Source organism: Microtus pennsylvanicus, chromosome 7 (assembly GCF_037038515.1).
Source record: "Microtus pennsylvanicus isolate mMicPen1 chromosome 7, mMicPen1.hap1, whole genome shotgun sequence".
Taxonomy (NCBI): Eukaryota; Metazoa; Chordata; class Mammalia; order Rodentia; family Cricetidae; genus Microtus; species Microtus pennsylvanicus.
Genome location: NC_134585.1, coordinates 103081405 through 103092794, shown reverse-complemented (window position 1 = coordinate 103092794; position 11390 = coordinate 103081405). Strand labels below are relative to the sequence as shown.

The following is an 11390-nucleotide window of genomic DNA, read 5'->3' as shown; positions in this document are numbered from 1 at the left end:
CACCATTAACCAAAGCTTCTGATAAACCTAGAAACATTTATTTAATCAAAAAAGCTGCAGCATAGTCACTGGCTAACTACCATACTAAAGAGCCAGATATACCATTGAGCAGAAAACCACCAAACAAAAACTAAAGAAACATCTGAAAATTGTGTTTCATCAAATAAAAGAGATTTGGAAGTGGAGATTATAACACAGAAACAGCCAGAAATATAGTAGCTGAAATGGACCATTATCCCCTGGAGGGACTCATCATATTCTAGCAGATAACAGGAAAAATACAGTCTTTGGATGGTAAATTAAGTGATTCTCATCGAAAGGAACAAAATGAAATAAAACCTTCCCAAAAACTAATCTCAAAAAGTTACTGGCTTTTATCTCTCTCTTCTATCCGTATCCCATTTTTGCTGAATCTGTCTTAATTGCTTAATTAAATTTGTCTTTTGTTCTTTATTTACTAAGCAGCAGATTAAATCTGGAAATCTTTTTTCCTTGAATATTAACCCATCTTCCTCCATTAACATCATATACCCCTGTATATGGAAATGGCTCATCAGTAGACTCTGGAAACTTAAACATACTATCTTTTCTTCCGTAAGAAACCAGATTCTATTTTTTTGAACATAAACAGGCAATGCCAAAAGTGAAAGGGTTCCAATACAGGGAGCATGGCACAAACATACCTTCTCTGTGGGCACTCTTTCTTGAAGCTTGTACCACATCTTACATGAGAGACCACACAGACTCCACAGGAGGTGGTGTGACAGGTCACAACTCAACTCCCCTATCTACCTATACTGCAATTTTCAAAAAAGAAATGTCATTGATATTGGGGTTTTTATAGTATCTTCATATTCAAGGGGGCAGTGTGTTCAGAAAAGAGGCACTTAGAATAATTAAGACATGAAAGCAGAATAATACGGTGGATAAGGAGTGGAACAGCAAGAGGAGACAGAATATTGAAGACAGGAATAGATGAGAACAGAATAAGGCACACATAAGTATGAAAATGTTTCTAGAATGCCTATTATTTTGCATTGCAACTTAAGCATTAATAGAGGAGTATTGCTGTAACTTATAGCCTCCTCTGTCTTTCCTAGGAAAGCTCCAGATATACATCAAGTACTTCCTCATCCCACCTTTCATCCCATCACTGAGAAAAAGGGGTAAAAACCTCTTTTTGTCATATGGGCATAGTGTCCAATTGCTTAAATATTTTTCATGTATAAAACCGAAGGAGAATTGACAAAAATGAATGACTAGCAAGGCCAGGTTTCTTCCTTAATGTTGTGTCAGAAAGTCAACTACTCTCTCATGGAAGGCCACGTCTAAAAAAATTAAATGAGAGGCATAAAAAGATATGATAAGTGGGAAATAAAGGGGCTGATTGTTATGTTTTACTCAGCTTTGACTCAGTTTTAGTCAGTTTATGTTTGCAGTTAGTGACAGCTAGTACTGAGAGCCCTAATTCATCCAACTTCAAAAAATAGGAGACTATTGAGCATTCATCCCTAAAAGGAACTTCTCTATAACCATTTCCAGACAGAATAGATGATCAAATAAGTGATCATGTAAGAGTCAGAGAATGAAAATGAATACTGGGAATATTAGTCATCTGTTCAGGATGTAACTGTTGTACCCATGTATTGGGACCATTTGGAGTCCTGGCCTCCAGCTGCTCGCCCTCTCTAGTGACCTTTTCTTGGCCTTCTGATTTGAGCTTCTGAATGCTGTGTCCAGCTCTGTTTCCTGAGCATGTGTTGCCTTGGCCTTGATTGAGGATCAGGCTATGAGGTTTTCACCTGTTGGCCCACTTGACTGTGTTGAGTCTAAAAGCTTCCGTGGTGCTATTCAATAAAGGGCTTCTTTTATCAGTGACTAGAGGTGTGTATCTGTCTGTGCTGTCTCTGTGAGTCTTTGTGTGTTTCAATCTCCAGGCCCTAGCCCAGCTCATGAACTGTACCGTGGCACATAGTGGGCAGGCAGGCATTGTGCGTTGCATCCATGCACATACAATTATCAGAGATTGTCTGCATAAGTCCCACAGAACTCTGGGGACATCACCATTCCACTGTGGATCAGGCAATAACTGTAAGGTCCCAAGGTTTATCGAATAACTTATTAGCTGTTAGTCATTGATGGGGTATATGGAGGGTATATTTTGCAGTGCTGTATCCATTAGTAATTTGTTTTTATCAAAAAATAATCTTCCACTCTCATGATGACATTTTACTTAAGTGTCAGATATCAACAAAAAGACTTAAGAATGTGTGTGCATGGGTAGAGGCATTTTAAAGGGAATGGGAAAGATGGGAGATAGAAAATAATAAGTGAATATTATGGTATTTTGATGTATGATCAATATATATGTGTCTGTATCTATTCTAGAATAGGAAAAATTAATTTTCTCTTGAAATATAAGAAATTTGAATAAACTGGTGGCTAGAAATAAGTAAAAAAATGATGCCTTTCTAAGTGGCCAAGGGAATGCTTAATAAGTGATTAGACTGTGAGTGAAATTTTTTAAAAATAATTTTTCATTTAATGTCTTAAAGTACATGATGGAAATTATATTAATGTAAATCACTGTATTTGTCAGGATGCAATTCAGAGCTCTGAGAAATTTCTTGGGAAAAATAAATGTTCTGCTAATATATAAAAATTTTCTATGTTGTTATCAAATGAATATATGTGAAGTTTTTAATTTCTGCCCATTTAAGTGGATTGTTTCTGGCTTTTAATTAAAGGAATGAAACTCTAAAATTAAGTTATTTGTGAGCTAGCAACATTGCTCAGCAGGTAAATGGGGAGTCTTTTGACTTAAGTATGAACCCACAGCCCATTGGGAAAGGGAGAGGGGCAAAGCAAAGACACAGGTTGTTTCAAAATCCTTTATATATTCAGTGTTCAGATATAAACATCACATATGCACATATCATAATAAAGAAGAGAAAAGTCAAAGTAATAAGGCACACATGAAAAAAAGAAACACTCAATGCTTTATATGTATTTAATTTGGTTCTTACAATTTTGCTTCAACATGGATTGCAATAAATGGGTCTTCAGCACAGTGACTAATAGAAAATTGAGCAGTGCCATCATTTTCAACATAGACTTTAATTCCAGTGCAATTGCCATCAATCTTGTCTCCAGAAATGACATCACAGTATGTTCCAGCAGGAAGACCAGTCTGTAAAGTTATTAACAAAGCCCTGGGGGAAAAAAGGTATTTAACTTAAATTCAACCCACTCAAATGCAAGAAGATTCATTATCAATAAAACAATAAATGTTTCAACCTTGTCATATAGATCACTAAAGATTCAGAGTATCATTAAGCCAATCCAAAGAACAAGACTGCAAGTGAAAAAGAAAGAGAATTCTCCAGACCAAAGATATTATTATAAATGTCTGTTAGTTTCATGGGCTATGGTGACTGCTACCCATCAAAGAAAGCCAGAGAACCCAGTGATGCTCAGTAGTAAAGGGCTCCTGTGAGGACCATCATTCTTTCAAGTTTGTGCTCTGCTGGATTTAAACTGATGACTTCAAAATATGTTAACAGCATCATTTTCTCCCAAAGTTATTAGGTTACATGACAACATAAAGGATTTTTTCTAGAATTAAACATTATCTAGGATTTATATGGATACATACAAATTTATATTAGGAAATTGCATGCATAAGTAATTCTGGTGTTCCTGAAATACCAGCCATGTGTTCTTTCAATAAATGATGTACCTAAATTCTTTTGCTTTCAACCAATAAAATATGGGAAAATAATCTTGATCTGATAGGTAGCTGATTTTGTATTGAGGCATTTTACTGGCTTTCAAAGAGATTCTCTGAGTAAGTATTAATTTTTGATTGTTTGTGTGTTTGTTAGGTTTTTTTTGAGAGACAGAGTCTCTTTGAACATCCTTGGCTCCCCTAGAACACCCTACAAAGATCAACTTGCCTCAAGTTCAAGAAAATATGGGTACCTCTACTTGTTGACATTAAAGACTTCGGCATCCACTCCTGTTATCTTAGCTAGACAACTACAGATGAGGGAACCATAGAGTCAGACTCAGATGAAGGAACCACAGTGGAAGAAAAATAATGAAAGTTAAAAAAAAAACCACAGCAGCCCTTGAAGACAAATGCAAGTATACATGTATTTTTAAATATTTAAAAACAAGGAGATAGAACATTGAAGACTGTGTATAAGTACAATGAATAAAAAGTAAGTTATTTACAAATATAGGTGGAAAGTACTCCGCTCCTAACATAAAACATTGTTTAATAATGTTAAAACTTATATTTACTATTTATATGTTTTGTCAAATGTGTCAAATGAACTTGCAAATATGAAGATAAGCTACTGCCATTGTATGCTTTGTTCAAAGATCTCAAAAACAAGATTTTATTTAAAGGAAAAATTATATGAGCAAATATTGATTTTCTTCTCTACACTGAATGTTTAATTTTTGGCATAAATTCATTGTCTAAAATTTTTCACATATAAAAGAGATAAGGAACAGAAAAATAAAAGAAAGATCTAAGCATATGAGCATATGAACCCAATTTTACTGATACTGACTTACCAGTCGTCATTGTTAAAGACAATGAATCCTTTGTTTCCTCTTCCAAAAGCTACTTGGTTGCTGCCATTGTCCCACCAGTTTGAGAAAGGCTCACCGTTGACTACGTTTCTGAAGGCAACCATGTTCCTAAAGGCACAATATCATGTGAAATGCTGCTACCCTTAAAACTCAACAATTTAAAACAAAAAGTTAAACAACTTTCTTATTAGACAAGGTCTGTGGGGAAATTCCCACCTTATTTGACGCCATCGATGTTCACAGACCCAGCCATTGCCACAAGTTGTGTCTGGATTAATGGTCACTTCCTTGGTTACTCCGTTGTCATTAGGTGGTCCAATCCAGTCATTCACATCCTTAATTATTGAAAGATTCAGGTTATTTGAATGCTTGGGTCTGCACAATTCTTTCCACTAGAGCAAACCCAAACCAAACTTCTTATTATACTTCTTTCTTGGCAGTGTCTAATTTTAATCTAAGTCCTTCAGTGTTTTACAGACCTTCACTATGTCCGTCACTTCTGTGTAAATTCATGTTCTCTACTCAATTCAAAATGACAGTAGCAATTCTTAAAGATCTCACTTTCTATCAAAGTAGTAGTTTCTCAAAACCACTAAAAGCTCTTCAATGTCGCCTAACGTCAAGACAATTGGAGCCAAACACTGGCATTAGAGAACAGACATCAGTCACTTCCTAAGAAGTCTCCATTGTTATGCATTGCCTGAAAGTGCCTTGGGTTTTCATAAATCAGGGGCATAGTTGTTGGCTACTCAAAAAATTTAAGGACATATATGAAAATACTTTTAATATAACAATTTCTAAATTAATATTATTTGATTTCTTACTACTTGCTGGTAAAATGTGGTTATAAAATAACCTGACTTTCCTTATTGAGCTTAACAAAGTATATATGCATATTTGAAGATGTCTAAATTGTAAATATATTTATGAAAGAGAAAAAGAGATCATTCTAAGCCTGAAGGTTCTTCAGGAATAGAACAAATTTCAATAAAAACAGAAGGAAACTCATTTCAAAAGGAAAATAGGAAAAGCTGTCTTTCTGATATCTAAAGAAGAAACATTTATATTTTATAGTTGATGTTTCTCTATGATTCTCGATTCCTGTATTGAAACAGAAAACTTCACATAGTCTTTCAGATGGTCTTAATTTCTAAACTAATTTTGAAATTTCTTAAGCTTTAGTACCTAACCAACAATACATATCTAACCAACAGCACATAATATTTGTAATTCTTAGATTAATTTTAATTTTTTTTTCTGTTTAGGCCCCTAAATAACAACTCATATTGCTTATAATTCTATAAACACATATTGTTTATAGACTCCCTAGAAAATCATTGTGGTGTAATTTTCATAATTTCTATCTATTATATTCCTTAATTTCCTTAAAATCAGCTACCATCTTTTTCCACAGGAAAAAAAGTAAAAGTATCTTAATATGCTAACATTGCTTTAGAAAAAAATTGAAATTCTATTCAATGCTAGAAAACATTATCCCCGTTAACTTTTATGGTCGAACTTTATCAGGAACAGCTGTTTTCATTATGTCCATTCTCCTATTTAAATTACTACTTTTCCAATCACATACATTTGCAATGTCCTTACTGTATAAAAACTTGATAAATAAACAATTAATAATTAGTATCATATGCTTTAACTTCATGTGAAATTAAACCAGAACCTCTTGCTTTTCTAGATTAAGATTTACATTGAAGAACTTCAAGACATACTTGTCCGTTCTGGATGTTTCTTTCCCAATAATAACTTGACATTACTCGAGTGAATCCATAAGGATGAGCCAGCATAAATCCAACTGCCATTTTATACATTCTGAAAGTTTAAAAATGGTATTAAAGCAGAAGTACGTAATGCAATGCCATCGTTAAAAGCAGGTTACACAACAGCAAAGAATGTTCTCCCACCTAGCATCCCAGAAGGTCAGGATGGATGCTCCTCCAGCACCATGTCCTCGCTGATTATCATGGTTGTCCACAAACACAAGGGCTCTGTCAGTAGGCACAAAACCCCAACCTTCTCCCCAGTTCCTACATTAAAAAAAGCAAATTATTATTTCACAATGCTTAGATTAACTTTACATATCGCATCCACTGTTGTCTAAATAAATGAAAATTATATTGTAAATCTGTTATAGGCACATATAAACATATATACATATATGTATAAAATTATTTTCAATGATTATATATCCTCATTTAGGGGTTAAAGTATAATCTTTTTGTTTTTAAAATGTTTATTTTCTTTAGATTTTTCACTGTATTGTATTTCTATGGACATAAAAGGCAAAACATCCATTTGTCGTTATACAGAGTGGAAATCTGCAGTGCAATCATTATAAAAACACACAAAGTTTCCAATTATTTTTTGATATAAAATATGTAAACTTCATACTTGACCACATTATAAATATCACTGATGAATATAACTATTTTGTAAAAATAATCTATCTTTAATAGACCACAGTTAAACATTCCTGGAATGCAATGGATTTACTACAAACAGACAAAAATCCCTTTGGATTTTTGGATTTTCAGGGCTACCTTGTGATTGACATAACAAACAGAAAAGAAAATTGGGCAGAATTTAGAAATATTGAGCCTAATAATCAACCACATCATAATTATTTAAATGAGAATAGTTGAAGCTATACCTTATTGATATCAAGTGACATGAAATCTATGACAGCTCAAATGAAGAAATGGCGTATATTTACTTTAAATAGGCCATCTTCTCTCCACTCCACTTGCGGATAACTGTGCCCAGTTTTGCTCCATACTTGAATTCTGTCACACGACCATTTTCAAAGTACTCGCTACTTGAAATTGCCTCGCCACCCAGATCAATGACCTAGTAGATACAATGGGGCAGCTGTAATTTTTCATATAAATTTAGAACATATTATCTAAATATAATCTCACTCAGAAATCCTTATGTCACAGTATTGAAAGACTGGGCCAATTTTCATCCTCCAGGGTGGCTGACAAAAGGAAAAATTAATTAGTTCACACTGATATAATGCTTGCTGTCAAGTGAGCATTAGAAGTGTTTATGAACTCAATAGTTTTTCCAAGGAAATAGAGCTTCAAAGGCCTTATCCCCGGTACACTTAAAATAATATTATCGCCACGCAGGAAATTTCATCAAGTTGTTTAAATATTTACAAACTTGATACTATGAGATGAATCTTAAACTCTGAAAGATTGGCTTAAGACAAAAATGACTATGATTGGTCTATCTTTTATAATGGTATCTGAAGAGTTAGAAAATGAATTAATAAAGCTTGTACTAACTTAGAACCTGCTGTGGTAAAGAACTAAGCATGCTACCTGTAATTAACTGTAATCCTATTAATAAACAATAGAATTCTACAGACTGAAATACTAACCTACATTATGTTTTTATGCTTAGTAAAATCTCCTAGCTACTATGTGATTTACAAAGTAATAACATTTAAGAAAAAGCCCACATGGGCTCAACACTAAACAAAGAAATATAGAAAGAATTATAAGCAACTGAGGAAATTGGGATATGGATATCAAAAAAGACCATATCAATTGGTTGTCTAGTACCAATATATAAATATATTTGTAACAATATAGACAATATCAGTTATATACATATATCCATATGTTCTTAAAAATGTTTAATAATATTAAGGAACATATGTATATACATATAAGTTATTTAAGAACATATGGTTATAAGTATATGCATATGTTTTGTTAAATATAAATATATGCATATATAAGAGCATACACACACATTTATAGTGTGTGTGTGCAATAACAAATGGTCAAAAGAAAGTCTACAATCTTTAATGAATATATGAAAGCATATATGGACGAGTATAGACGGAAGAAAGGAAACAGACAAAGATTGCAATTAAATTATAATGAATTTGTAAATGAATGTGTATATTCTTTTACCTCTTGAAAAATGAAAGGTCTGCTTCCTGAATCAAACCATGCTGTGTTTAGGTTATGCAGTTTATCCAAAATCGCCTTTATGTCTCCAGGCCACATGTGCTTAGCAGCATCAAGTCTGAACCCTGCTACACCAATGTCGATGAGACGGTTCATGTAGTCAGCAACCACGCCACGAACATAATCTTTCTCAAGTGCAAGATCCAGAAGGCCAACCAGACGACAATTTCTGACCTATTTTTTTTAAAAAAAATGATTAATGTAAAAAAAAGTCATGCATTGTTTTTGAAATCATTTCTTTCTTCAGTTCCTATTTCAATTACAAGTGGATATTTTTATATTGCCTTACTTAGAACATAGGATTTTGCCATTCCTTAGAATATGAGAACATGAGAAGTATTGATGTTTTAATTTGGACAGAGATTTTAAAATATATTCTGTGGTAGATGAAGAAAATATCAGATAAAATTAATAAAAATTTTAGCTGGTTAATTTTTTGTATTTCTCTCTCTACCTTTTTTTATTTAATGTTTCCATCCCTTCTCCCTTTCCTCTGCATCCATACTGCAATGTTTAAATAATTGATAAAACCATGCTTTTAAATTTTTCAGACAAGGTCACCAAAGAGCATGTCTCCATTTTATTATTGATTTTTTTCTCTATACTTAGAAAATAATACAAAAAAAAAATCCAGCACATTTTTCCATTTCTATTTTTCAAGCTTTCTGTCATAGTGACCTCTTTTCGTATGGTATTTGAATATGACTAATGGTAATTTATAAATTAATTGTGCACTTCTAGATACCTAGATGCTTCTTTATTCTGATTAATATTTCTCTCATTACCTGATAAGCATCATTGTAGTTAGAAATTTCTCCATCGCATTTTCCATCATTAAAATCCCAAGCAGAGTATGGAACTTCTGGAAATTCCCTTTTATTAGCATCATAGTAACTTCCACAGGTACTGCTAGTCCCTGCACCACCGCCTGCGCCACACATGTGATTAATAACTGCATCCACATAAATACGGACCTGAAGAAAAAAAAGTGCTTGCTTCAGCTAGACTCAGGAATCTAGTTTCAATGGCAAACTCATAACATGCTAGCAAATCTCCAAAATATATCTTTATAGATTCAGTTGAGTAAAGGGAGTCAAGTAGGAAAGGAAACTAATGTGAAATATGATCAACAATAATCCTAATATTATGAAAAGAATATAGAACTTTTAAATGGCGCTAAACACAAACTATTGTAATTACAAACAAAACAATCTATTTTTGAGGAAGAAAAACACAGTATAAAAATTACAGTACTGTGTTTCAAATTTTGTGGGATTACTAGAAGATCTAAGATTACAAAATCTATGTTTCTGAAGAACTAAAGGTAATTATATAACTATTATAAGAGAAAGTAGATACTTAACCATTAAAAAAAATTATGGGAAAGCAAACCCAAGCATGTGGGAATAAAATGGAATCATATAAAATGATTTAATCCTCACATATGTCACAAAGCCTAACAGAAACCTGTTAAGTATTTTTAGTTATTAATTTAAAAAGTGAACATTTTGCTGTATTAAAAATATTAAAGGTAATAATAAGACAGAAATACATTTTAATAATATATAAAAATGTGATGTAAGATTTCAGAGACTTAAAATCCAGTCAATTAGAAAGAACTTGAAACAAAGAGAAATATTTTATATATAGTAACTGTATAGAAAATGTGACTTCACTTACACCAACATCGTTGCATCTCTTCACCATGTCCCTGAATTCTTCTTCATTTCCAGACCTTGTGCATATTTTGTAGCTAATAGGTTGGTATCTTTCCCACCATGGCCTATATGGATTATAAACCACGATGTTTTCACTGGGTGGAGAGACCTACAAATAGATCTACTATAATTAGTGCTGGATTATAGCTTACTTAGCATAATTAATTCTTATAGAAACCTATCAGTGATCCAGTGTTATTTCTCAGACTGTGCACATGCAGCTCTGTTGATTAACAACCACATGAAAATATGGAAGGACATTGCAGTGTTCCCACTTACAGACCCTACAATTAAGTAAAAAGAAGCTGTCCCCAGCAAAATGTTTCTTTACACAGGAAAGTTATGGGTGAAAGTAAGTTATCCTTCAAACTCATTATTATTAGAATACTCTTTTATGTGAGTACAGTGAACTCTGCATTTAAATTTTAAGCAATTCTTACCTGAACCCCTCCGAATCCCTTAGGACCTAAGTATCTCTCACATTCCTTGGCAATATCAACCCAGCGCCACTCAAACAGGTGAACAATAGAAGTCCGTTCATATTGAGTGTGTGGGTCATACTGAGCCCAGCAGAACGCAATGAAGGAAAGCAACAGGAAGAACTTCATTTTGCTTTAAAGTTGTCAGAGTTCTCTCCAGTACCTCTTTATATTCTGAAAGAGGTACATTTGCAAAGTAAATGTTAATGAATAAATATTTAGAGTACAAACTATAATCTGAACAAGATTAGCAGCAGTGGTGTGAGCAGCTGAAGAATACTCAGAAACTCCCATGGAAAATAAACTTAATGTTTTTTAAGGTCAAGTATTATTTGATTGGCCAATAAGACAAAATTAAAGTGGGAAAAATCTTCACCAACCCCACATCAGACAAAGGACTCAAGAAATTAGATATTAAAATTCTAAATAACACAATTAAAAGGTGTTGTACTGAACTAAACAGAGAATTCTCAACAGAATTATATTAAGTGGCCAAAAGATACTGAAGGATATTTTCAACTTCCTTAGCTATCAAGGAAATGCAAATCTAAACAACTCTGAGATATTCACATTATTTTAAGCCTATCTTT

At 33.1% G+C, this 11390-nt stretch overlaps 1 protein-coding gene across 1 annotated transcript; it reads right to left on the bottom strand.

Moving 5' to 3' along the window:
- Positions 1 to 2954: 2954 nt before the first annotated feature.
- Positions 2955 to 10929, bottom strand: LOC142853853 (pancreatic alpha-amylase 2a5-like). Its single transcript, XM_075979010.1, has 10 exons — positions 10762 to 10929; positions 10284 to 10430; positions 9389 to 9577; positions 8547 to 8777; positions 7334 to 7467; positions 6525 to 6647; positions 6333 to 6432; positions 4819 to 4937; positions 4585 to 4710; positions 2955 to 3212 (listed from the first exon to the last, which is right to left on the bottom strand). Exons 1-10 carry the CDS (start codon positions 10927 to 10929, stop codon positions 3023 to 3025), a joined length of 1527 nt encoding a protein of 508 aa, XP_075835125.1. The 3' UTR covers positions 2955 to 3022.
- Between the last annotated feature and the right edge of the window lie 461 nt (positions 10930 to 11390).